Here is a 16,289-nt window from a genome sequence, read left to right on the forward strand (position 1 = left end):
CCCTGCCTTTAAGCGTGGGCCTGTTCTGTGCTCAGACGTGTCATATATTATGAACCCATTTTTAATTTCGCTTGTATCTCGCATAGCTGGAGCATAGCCTACAAAATTGCTTTGGCAATTATGTTCTAATTTCCATCCTCATATGGCCTTTGCCAAGTCACGATAATGAAACCGTTCTGGCACGGGGACAGGCAGAGGGGGCTGAGTGAGTGAGAGGTTGACAGAGAAAGGCCACTGTAGGCTGTAGGTGCTCCCTGTGAGCAGTGGCTGTGCTGGGCTTCGGCCAGGCACCACGGTGTCCTGACAGAGGAATGCTGGGCACTGCCCTCCCGACTGGCTGAATGAATGAGCGTGGAATGCGGGCATGGGCGCAGCGGCATTGTGCCCTGGGACATGAGGTGATGGAAACTGACAGTGCGCTCATCTCTTGCGCGCGAACCCCCCCAACCCTGCTCGGTCTCTCCCCTCCGATTGTCCCCACAGCAAACCGCGGAGAGCTTTCACGTGTGACCCTCCGGACAACAGAGAAGGAGCCTTTTAAGTCAAGGAGGGAAGACTCCCTTCTATCGTTTAATGCAAACCGGGCTTGCTATGCTATCTGTCCATGTGCTGAAATAGTTTTATGTGAGCCTACGTTAAACACACCAGTTTTGTTTTGAGAGGGCAGCTTTTGTACCCTGAACGAAGCAAAATTCTTTTGTTGGGAATTGCAGTGCATTGTGGGATTGGTGGGGTATTGTCACAAGATAGGAAACAATTTGTCAGTATGATTCATTCATTCTTGTGGGTGTGTGTGTATGTGCATCACTGTGTATTTACAGATATATTTACATATACATATTTCTGCGTAACATTCACGATGAGCCAACGAGAAGTTTTGTCATTACAGTGAAAATGGACAAAATGCTGGCTAGTCCCCATAATTTGGTCGTTATTTAAAATGCATAAATTGTTAGTGTTCAAGGCTATTGTGGTTTTTGGTGCAGTGAATATGTCTGTCCAGTGGGCGGTGTGCGTGCCTTGATTGTGTACACGGTCAGGTTAAGTAGCTGAAATTGGAGCGACATACAGCCCACCATTATAGGCAGCTTTTCAGAACATAGTCCCTAGTTATGTAACCCATTCAAGGGGACTGAACAGGAGTTGGCATCACCAGACCGAATACTCCACTACGTGGTACTTGTAGGGAATTAAGTGTTGTCTTGGGCAGCATCACAGACAGGACCTCAGACTGTATAAATTCAAAAGTGGAAGGACAGTCAGGTCTTGTGGGCATCTACCTAAATTGTTGCTGTCCCCATGATTTTTCATTTTCACCTGATCATAGTCAAGGAACATTTTTTATTCTATTTAAATGTTTCTCTTGCTCTGAGAGGAAAACAAAAATTATAAACTATTTTGCTTTCCAGAGAGTAAAGAAAGATTAAGTAGCTAGCAAATGTTACCAAGCTAGCAACTACATTTGTGATTATAGTCGACTTGAACAATACTGATGAATTAGTGGGTTGGTGAATTGATTAACTGATCTTGAGTCTTTATATGCTAATGATTAAATGCAGCTGGAAATGGAGAAGATGAAGAAGGACAAATGGACAAATCACCTCCTTTTTTAGCGAAAATAACGTAATTTGATTAGTTAAGGTGGATAGCGGTTGCTAACAAAGATGTTAAAATTACTTTCTTAAATTTGTCTATATTCAGTCTGAAAACAATGCTGAAGTTGAATGCCGGTGGTCACCTCCGTAGTGGCACAGTATGTTCCTGGAAACCTCACTGGAAACTGGATCTTTATGAATCCCATTTTCCCATTGACGCAATGTTATAAGCGGGCATCGTGTTCTTTAAATATGTCGTGTTGTGACACAGGGCTGTGTGGTGTTTCAGAAATGACAGGACGCAGGCAATGGCAAAACGCAAATCATGGTCTTCAGACAGGTTATTCGAGACTCAGCAAGAGCGCACATGTGCCAAACGAAAAAGATCGATGTTCAGCTCCCCTGAGTACAGTTGATGAAAACATCAAACAAAAATAAGAAAGTAGCACTAACATTCCCGATGGAGCAAAAAATAACCCATATATGTGTAACCATTTGTGCAGGCTCTTTTCTCACACCCCAGTCACTCTCTCAGCCCCAGTGGCAGAACTTCATTTGACAGTAGCCTGTCGCGTACAGAACCCCACTGAACATTTTGAGAACCAGCAAACAGAAATGGCAATTTCAAGTTCAGGGTAACCGGAATGAGTGAAAATTGTGTGGAGGTCCATGAAAAAGTGTCAGAAATCAGGACTTTGTGTGTGTTGTAAAACAATTAATGGCGGCATTTTTACGAATGTGAGAAAGCCACATTGCGGCGGAAAAAGGGTCTGCCAGTGTAGTGTTTGCTGCGTCAACTTCTCCACACCTGGGCCTACAGTATTTTGCTGTCTCAAAACGCTGTGCTTTTTTTAAGACCACGTAAATCCAAAACCATACTTTCTTGAAACATTATCATAGCCTCACCCTGACTTCAGAGAGGGATAGATCTGTAGGCCTGGGGTCATTTCCTTCCTACCAGTATTGGAATGTCCTATCATGTCTTTACTGGTAATATTGATAGTTTCTGATTCATTTAATTTTCCCTGGCGTTTGCCTTGATTCATTGTTGCTCGTCAAGCTTCGTTCACCGAAGAGGAATCCGAAGGAGGTGAAGGGGGGAAAGGTAAAATATCATTCTTCTTAAAAATTAGAACCGAAGGCAAATAAGTAAATCATGGAAACATTCATAACCTTTATGTTTGACTCAAGCGGAATCTTGTGCAGTTGCACTATTGTCATAAGCATGCAAGGTTCTAGGGCTTCCCGGGCCATGCAGACAAATGCCAGAGCTCGCCTTTCTTTCCACTGCAGGTCTCATGTACAGCCGGCTCTCTAATAACATGATTTAATTATTCAGGCTATGAAAGAGGTGGTTGTTCCGAAAACCTTGCCATGGAGCAGATTAGAAGGCCTGGCTAGGAACCCCCCGACCCCGACCCCGACCTCCCCCCCCCCTCCAGTGCTACACAGGAAGTCCTAGCATAGACTCAAGAGAGAAACTGCTCGCAATACGTACAGAGACAGCTCGCATCCTCTGTTCGATCGACCTACAAGCTTAACGAAAACAGCTTTCAAGTTTGCTTTGTCCAGACAGACAGATCAGTAGGCATCCACAGCAGCCACAGCAGTGCTGACCTGTTACCTGTACGCCCGCCGTTGGTAATGGACTCACTGAATGGCCAGAATGGCTGGGTAATTCAGCGGAGGGGCAGGGTTCTCTGGTGCCGTTCCAGGCCGGGTCCTGGTAACCTGCCCAGCGAGGAGCTCAGACAGCAGACTGGCAAGGCGGGCCACGCTGTTGTGTCAGGAAGAGCTGATGAAACGATGGACAAATGCATTCCTGTCTAGGCTGGCTCAGACCAGAGAACTGCTGAGTGGCTTTTTCGCCTTTCAGACTCCCTTTGACTCAAGGTCACTGACCCCCCCCCCCCCCCCCCACCCCACCCCCACCCCCCCCGAGCAGAGACACAGCCATGCCACATTGTTGTTCACCCAGTGTAATAGTAAACGCAACAAACCACCTCAGCAAGAGGTTGGGGGGGGTCCCTGCTCTGTCATATCTAGCGATGCCACAGCTTCCGGCAGTGTCTCAGTAGCTGAGGGTGGATTCTGGGCAAGTCCACGGGGGGGGTCACCCAGCATAGTGACAGAGGGAAGCCACAGGACCGGGCTCGCTGTAGAGCATTCTTGGAACCGTGCTTGGCAATGTTGAGCCCTAGGCTTGACGTCTGCATCTCTGCTTCTGAAGATCCTGTTAGGACAGACCGCTTATGTGGGAAGCCCTGCTGGCCCAGATTATGAGCCAGTGTAATTAAACTCCTTTCAGAGAATTGCAGTCTCACAGAAAGAGCTGCATCGTGTTTCTTCAAGAGATGACTTGCACTGAAGGCCTCATATTTTAGCATAACTTCCATTCCACTGTTTGTGTTAATGGGGCTTGCTGACCACCATTGATTTATGAACAGTCTGAGAACTTGCTTGTCTGAATATTGAATGTTCCCACCACTAGATCCAAGTTCACTCCTCGCCATTGTTGAGCTGTGCTGGCTGTTTAACTGAGCTGTTCCAGGACGACCCCCCCCCCCCCCCCCCCCCCAGTGTATGTTTGTTTAACATTTTGCAAACGTGTTGTAAATATTTAGCCCAGTGTTGCTGGAGGACACTGCATGCAGTAGACAGTTGGCAGAGTAACCCTCTTTAGCTTGCGTTCTAGGACTTCTGCAAGAACTTCAGATAAACATCTTTGCTGTTGCATTGAGAGTGAAGGATGTTCAACCTGCACCTTGCAACCAGTGCCATTCCAAAGGTCTCTGCAGCACTGCCCACTGTGCTGTGAGCTTTACGAACAGAACGCCTGTTTCCTGCTTTAAAACGAACACTTATCTCAATGCACACACGTTACAGAAGTTTATTATGTTCTCTCTGTGGGAGGTCGAACTGTTTGCAGCGGCAGTTTTGTCTGTTTGAGTAGATTAGATATGGTGGGAGAACAGCAGCTGCATCTGCAGCACCTGAAAATATCTCAAGGCTATTTGTGCTGGCTCAATAAGCAGCCAAAATCATTAAAACCTGGGGGCTATTTTCAGCGCGACGTTTTCAATTCCCACCTGAAAATCAATAATAACTGCATGGAAAACGCAGGTTGTCTGAGGTGTTCAGAGAGGTGTTCGATACTTAGCAAGGAGGGATATTTCACTTTCATTGCAGTAGCCAGCTGAGGGATGAAAAGTCCAGTTGACACATTAATGATGACGTAGTTGTGCGCCGGTTTACACTGACGTTACGGTGTGTTAATGTAATTGCAGGTGTGACAATGTTGACAGTGGAGACGCCATTGAGGATTTATGTTTAACTGTTTAGTGTTGATGTACTTGCACTTCCTTCGGGGGCTGTGTCCCCCTCAGTCTGACAAACGCAGGCACGTGCATCTCTCACTGCCGTCTGGGTGTTCCCAAAGCTGCGAGCCCATGAAACGCCAACCCGGGGCGCGAGAGATCCCCTCAACACACCCAGTTGGATGCATGACCCCTGCAGTACACTCAGTCCACCTCTATGCAGTAACGCAGGCTCATTCACGTTAGGTTTTTTCCTTTCTGTTCACCACCTCACTCAGCGAGCGAGTTCCGCCATACTCGCCGCTGCTGCGTCCTCCTTCCGGCTTGAAGGATTCATCAGTGCTATCCTGTTTGGTCTGCCATTTTTTCAGTTACAAGGATTTAATCAAAATGTAAGCGGGGCTGCGTTGTGGGGAGGGCTGTCAGTGCCAGGAGGAGTGGGAACACAAAGTGAGTCATCAGACACAACTGCTTAGTCTCCGCTAATAGAACCATTTTTGTTCACGTTCACCACTTGACTGTATGTACAAGGTGCATCTGCATGATCACTGATATCAAAGTGCTTATGTGATTATGGCCAGACCACTGTTTCTTGATTGGGAGTTAAAGCGCATTCAGTCACTTTTTTTTTTTTTTTTGGGAGTTATGTGGTGAAACACATTTAGCCAGCAGCCAGAATGCAGTGTAAAATATGACAGTTTAAATGACAGTTGCAATAAGTTGAAGTCTAGAAGATTAAGTTAAGAAGACTGCCCCACACAGGGCCGCAGGGAATCCAAATTACATCCCTGAAGAATCGTTACTTTCATGGGTAGATTGGTTGCTTTCATCAGCTTGTCATTGCGGGGACGGAATTAAAAGGCGAGAACAGGATGCTTCAAACGAAAGTGCAGCGATGGAATGTGGGGACGATGTGGTGATGCTGTGTAATGCCCTAGTTTGGCCACCTCTACAGCACCAAAATTCTGGGCTTGGTTTCATCAGTCAGCCTCAGTAATTACGTTGTTTTTTGTTTTTTTTTTTTTTTGGAAGACTGACTAGACTTTTCCTTAGCTGGCATGGAATCATTTGAGAGGAACATGTAAAGATCTTGCCTAAATTGTCCGACTCATTGTAGATGTTAGTGGAGCTACACCAGTGCCTTTAAAACATTGCAAGAAACATGATACCCAGTGCACTTTGTGTGGCACCGTTTTGTGGCGGTTAGGAAACAGACTGGTAATCAGAAGATTACTTTTAAATCCAAGGTGCAGCACAAGGTATTGCTTCAGGGCAGTGTGAACGGATAATATGTAGATCATGAGTTGTGTACTTTGCCCTAGATACAGATGTCTGATAAACAAATACCTTAGCTAAATAATGTAGTAACAATACTGTGTGTTCAGATGGGAAGAAGTAGGGCACAAGTATGGTTTGAAAGGTGCTGAAATGTATGGTAAATGATTGTGATCATGACTGAGATCATTTCTGATTCTAAAAGACCATAGGAGTCCTCATGAGAACCACAGTCCAGAACTAAGTCTTCTCCTCCCCCTCCTTTTGATAACCCGTCTGCCGTATCTCTGGCTCAGAAGTAAAGCAAAGGTAAAACATTTACGTGTCATGCACCAACTGTTTCTCTCTCCCTCAAAACAAAATTGTTTCCTTTCGAAGATGGCTGAGACATACGATGAACAATAAGCGATAGGAATGAGGCTGGAGCAGGGGAGAAATTCACAGTGGTTACGATGCGTTTGAACCAGGCTTTCGAGTCGTGTTTTTGAACCCAGCGCACCTGAGTCCGTCAGGAATGTGTTAGCTGTAATGAGCTGCGCAGTAGATGAGAATTAAGTTGCTAAAACGCCTTCATGGACGTCCCTCTAATTTCCTCGTTGCGCGTGTTGCCCAGTCTCATAAGAAGTCAAACGGAGCTAATGTCTTGTCTTTATTAGGTGCTTATTGTTTCTGGAGAAGTTTTCCCTGGCAGGTCTCGTCCAGCTCGGCGCTGAGTTCGTACTGGTTACTAAACGACCGCAGATGTTGGGGAGAGAGCGGGTTGTTTAAGCCGGAGCCTTGCCAGGTTCTGCTGTGACTCATTCTTCCCCCATCTGCCCATCCAGGTCTGGTATAACCCCCTCATGTGTACAGCAGCACCCTCAGAGCAGGGGTCAGGATAGGGAGGGTGAAGACTCTCTTTCCTCCCCTTCTTCCATCTTTCCCTCTCTCCCTCCCTCCCTTCCTTGCTCTTTCCTTCCCTCTCTTCCTCTCTCCCTTCCTCCAGACGAGGACTGTCTGACCGGGGCGTGACGTCGTGCCTGAGAGGCCGTCGTTTACAGCATCCCAGCATTCCCACACATTCAAGGAATGTCTGCTGACATGTTTTTGCTGATATGTTTTTTCTGGAGAAAAGGGTACTGTTCAGTGCAACGTCTGCACTGCAGACTCCGAATCTTGTCATCAGGAAAGGTTTTGTAAAATCCACATGTCCAACAGGTTATGCTTTTCTTTTCTTTTTGTTCTGGTTTGGTCATGTGACCTTGAGCCAAAAGGCAAACTGCATCCAATTTTAATCAAAAGTCAAAGGTTTATTGATGAAAGCTGAAAGTTTCCTTGGATGTGAAATTACCTTTTTGGTTCAATCACTGTGCTGGTTTGAAAATTGCAGATGCTCAATTATATCAGCATAAACACAACATTTTGAGAGATAAGATCAAACAAAACATTTTTCTCAGCTCTGCAGGCATGAAAGATTGTTACAGCTTTTTGGCTAGCATTTGGTGCTGTAGTGTTTCATGTTTGATAAAGGCTTACTTCTTGACATCCCCTGGATGTTGCCATTTGAAAAACAAAAGTAAACGCTAAGCTTTACTTTCCCAGAGATGCAGACATTTTGGAGTGTATTCAGAATTTAACATAACATAATTATTATGCATATTTAATTTGCTCGGACCAAATCTTTGTTTGTTTAAATGTGCCAGGTGTTTTCACCAAATCAAGATGATGCTGTGTTTTTAACCCTTAACACCTTCCAGCTCTCGTGTGATGCTTCTCCCATGCCTGTCGATTACTGGAGGTTCCACAGTACGCCTGCATTTCTTTTTATAAATGTCAGCAACAGCGTTTGAAAACGCCATTTGATCTGAATGAGGATACTTAGCAAACATTTTCTCTGGGTGTGCCTTGACAGAATTTGACAGGAAATGCACACCACTCATCTGCGAGGGCCCGGCCCTGAATGTCGACGCCGAATTGAAGGCCCGTTGAACTTCAAAATATAGCTCCTCAAAAACCCAAACTGTGGAAAACGCATGTTAAAAGACTTGACTTAGCAGCCTAGTCATTTCAGTTGCACCCACTGTGACACACCGCTGCCATTAAACGGGTTTGACTACGCCAAACCTTTGCTAGCAAGCCATTCTTTACTGTCGCAATGTCGTCTCGCTTTCTGTGACCAGCCGCATTTCAAAGAAGGCATCTGTGTGAAGGCAGTCAGGGGTAGGGAAGCATTCAGAGTAGATTTAAACAATGTGCCGTTTACCCTCTTGCAGGTGAAGTGGTCCGACTCCTCATCAAGCCACGTGACGAAGACTCACCACGAACTGGAGAACTTTTTGCTGAAGGTAGGGATTCAAGGCCAACAAAGCGTGCGTGTGACACAATCAGATATGTTTGTCGATGTGCAGATAGCCCTGTATTTTTGCTATCTCGAAAGCCTGAGTGCAGTCCTTCCACAGACCGGACATTAAAAAGATAAGCTTATCTCAGGGGGATTTGGGAGTACTGTGAAACAAAAGCTTTGTTTGGGGATTTTTTTTGCATGCTTGAAGAGCTCCTTTGGTGTAATAAAGAATGAGCACACTGTCATCTCCCCAGCTATTAATACAAATACCTGCATGAATGATGGCACATTTAACCTGAACTCCTCTGTCCTCTCCCGAAATGCAGCTTCCAAAGGAGTTGTCTACGGAGTCCTTTGAGAAGGGCATTCTAAGGTTACTCAGCCAGGGAGACAAGTACGAGAACAGGGAACTGGAGCGGACGTTAAAGTGAGTTTCGCCGTGGTCACTTTGCCTCAACCCCACCAAAATATAAAATAAAAAATAAGGAAGGACCTTTCCTAGAAACCTAACATGTCTTGCAGCTCACTTAGTTGTGTTCCTCTTATAATTAAGTTGCTTCTTTTTGTTTGGGTAAAACCCCACTTGCATTATTCAGCAGTCCGAAACAGTGCTGAAACAATGTTCTGATGGGGATTGTTGGCTAATTAACCTTGTCTTTCCTCTCAGTATCAGCTACAGTTTGCAGTTATGAAGCAGCTACTTTTGTTTTGTTTTGTTTCATTTTTGTTTTTGTTTTTTTGTCAGTCCTATTGGCTGAAATGCAGCGTCCTCCTCATGCTGTTGATTGGTGTGACGCGTGTTATGAAACGCTCGTAATTGTCGTACGCAGCGTTTTACACGCGTGCATCCAGGCTCCCGGTTTGTCTGCTCACGCTGTCAGTCGGAGCAGTTGTGAGGGGGTCGCCTTTTTCTGAATGCAACAATGCCCCCTCCTGGAAACCTAGACTGATAGCCAAGTTGCACTCCACCTCTGAGAGTTTCGTTTTCTGCAAAGCGAAAGCATGGCTGTCGGTGGTGACTCATGACTGCTCTCGCAAGGGTGCAGCGGGCTGAGCGCTCAGACCTAGCGGGAGTGTCCCTGACTGATGACAGCCGTTCTGTATGGGCAGAAACTATGTGCATAGAGACTCTGCCTTTCAGTTCTCAACCACCAAAACCCACACTGTTATGATATGGATAGAAATCCACATGACCCTTGCCCATTCCTTCATGTATGAATACTTTATACGCTGTACAACCTGTCATTTGTTAATATTATTAAGGAGCACACACGTTACTAACCAGGCTGAAAATGGACTAGACGTCAGGTCATCTTTATTTTAAAGGAAAGTATACTGTCTGCTGGTGGGGCTCTCTTTTTTGCTGTTGCATGTATCTCACAGTATTCCGGCTTCAGCATGCTGATCCCGCTCAGTGTTGTTAATGGGAGATGGATGCCACAGTTGCTTTTACGCTGTGATTGCCACAGCATGCTTAGAGCCTGCACTGCTACAAGCTATAAATTCCCCACTAATGGTGAGGAATTGTGCTTTTAAGAAATGTGGCTTTTTAAAAACTGATTTTTAAAATTTTCTTTCAAAGCCCAACTCCAGGCTTCAATATTTAGGTCAGCACTGTTGATGTCATTACCTGAGGGAATTTGTCTTCCTGTGCTGTTTTTTAAATGGAACCACTCTGTATTTTGGCCTTTTTTTCCTCCCTTGAAAAAGAAACTGAGACACATGTACTGCCAGTCAGGTGAAGAACTGAAAGCTTCCATGTTATTGTCTGTCAATAAAAGCTTCCTAAATGCTCCCCCTCCCTTTCCATGTGCTTGACAGGGAGAGGTTCCTGTCTGCGCCGCAGTCTTTCCGACAGACAGGGAAGGTCTGTGGATTCTTCCTCTCTGACTCTTCCGGCCCCGGCTACAGTCGCTGTAAGTCACGAACGGCACGTCTCTGTCCCTGTGTCTGTGTCCCAGCCCTGGGGAGACCGGTGCCCTCTGTTTTGCTCTCTCTTCGCCTTCTCTCCCTCCCTCCCTGTTTCAATAGTTCTCGTTCCCTCTCTCTCTAGCTCGCTCTCTCTCTCTCTCTCTCTCTGTCCCTCTCTCTCTCTCCCTCTCTCTCTTTCTCTCCCTCTCTCTCCCCCTCTCTCTCTCTCCCCCCCCTCTCTCTCCCCCTCTCTCTCTCTCCCTCTCTCTCTTTCTCTCCCTCTCTCTCCCCCTCTCTCTCTCTCCCCCCCCTCTCTCTCCCCCTCTCTCTCTCCCCCTCTCTCTCTCTCTCCCTCTCTCTCTCTGTGTCCCTCTCTCTCTCTCCCTCTCTCTCTCTCTCTCTCTCTCTCTCTCTCTCTCATGCAGGCCGGCTGGAGGGATGTGGTTTTCAGGAATGAGAGCCACACTGATGATAGAGATGTGTATCTGATGTCCTCTCTTTCTTGTAGCGCTATGTTTGAGGTTTACTGTGTCGTGACAGAGGAGAAGGAAGGATTTTTAACAATCCTAAGATGAAACTAAAAATAAATTGATATTAAAGGAAGGTGATTTTGCTACTAGTAGTAAGTTTAGTCATGAAGACTACCCATCTGCTATAACAAGAAGCAACTTCCCAGCTCCCCTTTAATAATCTGACTTTATTTCTGTTGAAGGGTGTACTGTAGAGAATATTCTTCTGGTAGCTGTGAATTTGAGAACACTTATTAAAAGAAAAGTCTGTCAGTTTAAGATGAGTGTATCTGACCTGAATGCCTCTTGACTTCTGAGTAGCTCTCTACTCATGTCCATAAGGTATCCCAGCGCTCTCCCTTCATGCTAAGCTTATAAAATGGATCAGGTCACATCAGCATGCATAGAATGGTCCCATGAGAAGCGTTCCCATAAGAAGCTGAGCACACATTGCTCCTCTAGGCCTGACTGTTGCAGAGCTCATTTTAACTCATTCGTCTCCTGTTTAGCACATTCAAAGGCCGTGTTCATGTTAGTCAAATTGATGCACAGCCCCCCAAACTCATGCTTTGGGAGCTGGGTTCCCCGAGGCCCTGTAAATCCCCCTAAAACAACATGCAAGTTCCTGGTGCAGGCTGCCTGGAGGCTAGCTGGGGGGGGAATGGACCCCGCCTCTCTGCGCGCCCACAGACATGGGGGCAGTGTGCCCGAGTGCATTTAGTGGGAGATCTGACCCGTGTCTGACCGCCAGGGAGGGCCTCTGGCTCTAGGCCGCCGCAGGGCCGGACTTTGGGTGGCTGCAGCACACAGTCTCAGAGCACGTCCGCTTTGACACGCAGGTGAGCACGGCTCTCCGGCAGGCCCAACAACGGGCCGCTGTTCAAAAGTGGGGCAGGGGGTGGGGCCAAGCCAGCACAATTCAGCGCGGGGCTTTCAGTACAGTGGAAATGCCCCCGCCACCTCCACACTCGCAACCGCTCGTGGACTAGGAAAAAATCCAAAGCTCCACTGCTGAACTCGATAAAAGGGCATCTGCAAAACTGATCAGTAGGTTTGCTTTTGGTGTGTACATCAGATTAAAACCTGAAATATTTTTTTTTTCTGGAAGAGGTGAAGTATCTCAAAATGAACCTCACAGGGAGAGTGTTCAGTTGGACCAGGCGCACAGGTCAGCACCCCTATAGGTCAGACGATCATACGTTCAGCTGATCATATCTTCTTGGCATGTGAGAACAACAGCAAGCTCATCTTGGATTTTATTTTCAGATGGTCTCACCCTTTAGTGGTCATGTCTTTTGAGCCCACATTATTTGCTTGAATTAAAATGGCAGCCATGAAACGTGATGTCATACTCTAGTCTGTTGCTTGGAAAAAAAAAAAAAAATCAACTACAGCACTTGGATGATTAGAACCGAGGCAGTTTAATAAATGGGCAGATTGTCGAGACACATTTTCAAGACTACCTCAGAAATATCATGCACAGTGTAAAGGCTTTCATGTCCGTTCAAATGTGTCCTCATCTGGATCTAAACATGCATGCAATTTTTTAGTCAGCCGGAGAGCAGTCAAGAGCACGTCACGTCAAGCACATAGTCATTCCACCTGTATGACTTGAACTGAAAAACAGCTTGTGTTTGTGTGCAAAAGAATGACTGGCAGACAGTTATGGGGTGTTATAGGCTGGCTTCCACTGTGACGACACTACAGGAGAAGGTAGCCTCTCTTTTTGCCATGGCAGAGCTGTCTGGTGCCTTGGAGTTGTCAGCATGGGCTCTGTCATAGCATTTCAGTCCTTCACATGGGGCTGTCTGCTTTGGGTCAGTGTGTACGTTAACTCGATACAGCAGGGAAAATGTCAGTGAGTAAATGGAGGAAATATTACTGCTTGATTTTTTTTTTTCCATGTAAGTGTCAGTTATTTTATATGGAGTGTGATTTGCTGGAATGTGGGTTTGCCTTCCCTTTTTTCCTCTGCGTTTCCTTCTCAAATAAATGGTGTAAAGTTTTAGACCAGTCTTAAGACTGCAGATTTTTTTGTAGAGTTAAAAAAAGATATTAGATTAGAGGCAAATGTTCCAAGACCAAAACGAAATTCAAAAGGGATTTCCTTCTCCTGAGACTCAGGGGAGGGAGGAGGGAGGGAAAATCAAATGGGATGTGAAGGAAGCGTGTCCGCGGACTCTGCTTTTGAAGATTGTATCGGAAGGGGTCGCTCCGCTCCCAGGCGACGCGGTATGTGAGGACCGCGGTCCCACGTGACGTCACCTGCCTGACTGCAGTCCGGTGGTGGAGGTGGGGGGGTGAGGGTAGGTCTCTTGAGCTTGAAAGGGCAGCCATCACTCAGACTGGTAGATGGGAGGAGTTGTATTAACGCACGTCCCTCAACCCCAGTGGACCAGACTGGAGAGGTACAAAACCACTCCCTCTCTGCTTTCTGACAGGCTTGATCACATGGAGTGCTTAAAAATTGTGTCTTAAGCATTAAACATTTCAAGAATTAAGCATTGCTCTCACTGGGATACTGAAATGCATCTCCTTTTAATGTGTTTTTAGAGAATAAGCTGTGGAAGATGCTCAGGGGGCTGCTAGGCTGTTAGAGTTGCACCTTGAAGGGATGGAAATAAGGTTTAAGCTGCGTGTTTGGCTATCGTTGATTTGAAAGTCATTTAGAATACTTCTTCATGTTTTATCTGTCACATTGGGGTGGGGCAAGACCTGGGAGCGGGTGCAGAGGCTAGACCACCACAGGCAAATCTTGCCGTTTGGCCACCTGCGTGAAATGTGACAGGTGGCTATGCAGTGGGGATGATATTTCAGCAGCTGTCCGCCCCCCCCCCCCCCCCCCCATGGGACAGCGGGCGTTGCTGTTGATCATGTGTCGGTGTAATCACTGTCTGTTGTCACAGTTAAGGGGAGCGATGAACAGCACCGGCCAGATGGTGATCAGGGAGAACCTTATCCCCCGCGGACAAGGATAGATTGTCTGCGGCGACTGAAATTGCAGAACAGAGCCAACAGAGGTGGCCGCTTATGGAAAGCCAGTAGTGTAGCTGGGTGGGTTAGCTCGTCCTTGACATTTCTGCGTTGTAACCCAGCAAGGGACCGCACATGAAATTTTGCTGTACAGTGTGTCAGATGTGCTCTCGCTGATGGTACTAATGGTTCCATGTGTCTGACAAACAGACATTAGAAATAGGGGCAAGCCTCTTATATGTGTCATTCTTCGGTATGCTCTTACACCATCCATTGAAGTACTGCTCCAGTGTCCTCGTCACCATCAAGTTTATAGCTTAGTTTTCCGAAGTGCATTTTTTAAGGATGTCCTCAGCTTGATTGCACACAACTGAGCGAAATTAACAACCTCAGCAAATCCGGCCTTCCTCACAGCTGTCTTCGGCGGGAACTGGGGCACTTCTCGCTGTCCCAAATTACACCACAGGCGGTAACGCTGTTCTGTTTCACTTGTCCGGTCCTAAATCCACAGGGCAGCCATTGTTAGCCACAGGGGTTGTAATTTGCCGTTGTCTGGTCGGTCCAAGATTTCGTCCCTAACTAAGACTGCATGTTCAGTAAGCCCAGCACTGCAGTGCTTTGCTATGGCTCTCTCAAAATGTTATAACCCAGATTTATCACGGGATAGAAATTTGAAACCAGAACAGTTTTCAGTGTGTCGATACGGTGCATTTAGCTGTCTGGGCTCTGAGCAGCAGTGGTACTGCTAGCTGTCTCTGTAACTGAAGACCTTGGAGAGGCATTAAGTACTGAAAGCAAGGGCCTGAGCTGTAGTCCTGACACACTACAGCCGTAGAAAGAGGCAGCAGTGCATTATGGGTGGGCAGCAGGAGACCAGTTGTGAGGTGAGTACTAGGCCACCCAGTCACAGAAGAGCGAGTCAGACGCAGTCCCGTCGCCTCCAGCACCGGGGGGGGGAAACGCGTCGAAATCGAAATCCGAAGAGAGCGGCTGCTGGCACCCTGTGCGCCAGCGCGGAGCCTGCAGTGGGACTCCCATCAGAGGGGCGGCGGAGAGGAACAGCTGTTATCCGGTGGAACCTGGCTGGTTATGACATGGTTCCCCGGAACAGTAGCAGCTCTCCCTCCCCCGGCGTCCGTAGGACCAGCTGCGTCTCAGAGGAGCCCACACATTCACCCCACGGCACTCGCCGCGTCCGACCGAAGCCAAAGCACACACAGCCGGCAGCGACTGAACCTGGTTCAAATTTCCACTTGTTTCTCCCTGAATACATAAAGAGGCTCGGTTAACAGAGCAAGAGTAAAGCGTGGGTTTATTTACCAAAGGCAATCTCCTAGACAGTGGAGGTTATTGCCCAGCTGAGCTCAGGAATTCCCAGAAGCGTACACTGTCATGCTGAAAGCTCAGGTTGATTTGCCTGTGGGCCTCTGCTCGTGTCCACTGGTAAGAGTGCTGATATATTTGGAAGCGTAATGCAGTGACAGTGACATAAATTTCGTCGGCACGATAAATTCAAGGATGTTAAACGTCACCTGGGGAGTTCTGTGGGAAGATGAAACCCACGGAAAGTGTTGGGCTGGAAGCACAGGGTGTTTATAAATCAGGCTTATATGGACCATTGACTTGGGATGTGCTTGGTACAACTAAACACTCTCCCTCGGACTCAGCTCAAATTCCATAGTTGTTGGCCATTTCCAGAAAAAAAGATTAAGTCATCAAACCCCTTAAAGATACACACATTGAATGATAATTGTGAAGCGAATTACTGACTATTTCTTCATATACCAATAAGGTGCCCTTTAAAGGTTAAAGTACAATTAAACATAAACCGTATAAAAAATAACAGCAGTTAGAAGCACTCATATTAACTGAGTAACTCGGAGTTCAGGGCTGCATTGTTGCCGGCTTTATACAACCTCATAAATAAATAAGCCTGTGTAATTAGCCCTAATTGTACGGTCACATGTTTGAAAAATGTTTTTGTTTTTTTTCCTGTTTCCAATCTCCAGGTAGTTAGCCAATCGTCCTCATTAAAATAAATAAGCGTAGCAAAAGATTTATAACTAAGTCTTTGCTAAACATGATTAGAGGAGTATATTAGAAACCGAATCTGCCGGTCAGGGACGTGGTCCAAAGTTGGCATATCAACACCGAGTCTTGGTTTTGGTGCAGTTTAACCTCAGCCGAGCTAGGTTTTGCCATCACAGAAGGCCTGTACGTTTGTGTTTCTGCTGCTGGCCGGCTCTGATGTGGGTACCGCCCTGTCTGTCTCCCCGCACAGGTAACCCTGTGCCCATGGGCAAGCCATTTAAAGAGGACTGTTCAGAGGCATCCAGCCAAGAGGAAGGTGTGTGTGAGTACTGCCCCGCTCACCCGAACCTGCACA

At 46.7% G+C, this 16,289-nt stretch overlaps 1 protein-coding gene across 2 annotated transcripts in view; it reads left to right on the plus strand.

Annotated features, from left to right (window-relative positions):
- The window catches only part of zcchc2 (zinc finger, CCHC domain containing 2), a 43,122-nt gene that overhangs the window by 17,024 nt on the left and 9,809 nt on the right, over positions 1–16,289 (plus strand). Inside the window, exons 4-7 of one of the 2 annotated variants that reach the window (XM_036521223.1) lie at positions 8,440–8,511; positions 8,837–8,937; positions 10,332–10,426; positions 16,185–16,256. In XM_036521223.1, the coding sequence (XP_036377116.1) occupies positions 8,440–8,511; positions 8,837–8,937; positions 10,332–10,426; positions 16,185–16,256 (340 nt within the window). The remainder of the gene's footprint in view (positions 1–8,439; positions 8,512–8,836; positions 8,938–10,331; positions 10,427–16,184; positions 16,257–16,289) is intronic. The other variant, XM_036521224.1, reaches the window with a different exon arrangement.

This window comes from Megalops cyprinoides, chromosome 2, assembly GCF_013368585.1.
Source record: "Megalops cyprinoides isolate fMegCyp1 chromosome 2, fMegCyp1.pri, whole genome shotgun sequence".
Taxonomy (NCBI): domain Eukaryota; kingdom Metazoa; phylum Chordata; class Actinopteri; order Elopiformes; family Megalopidae; genus Megalops; species Megalops cyprinoides.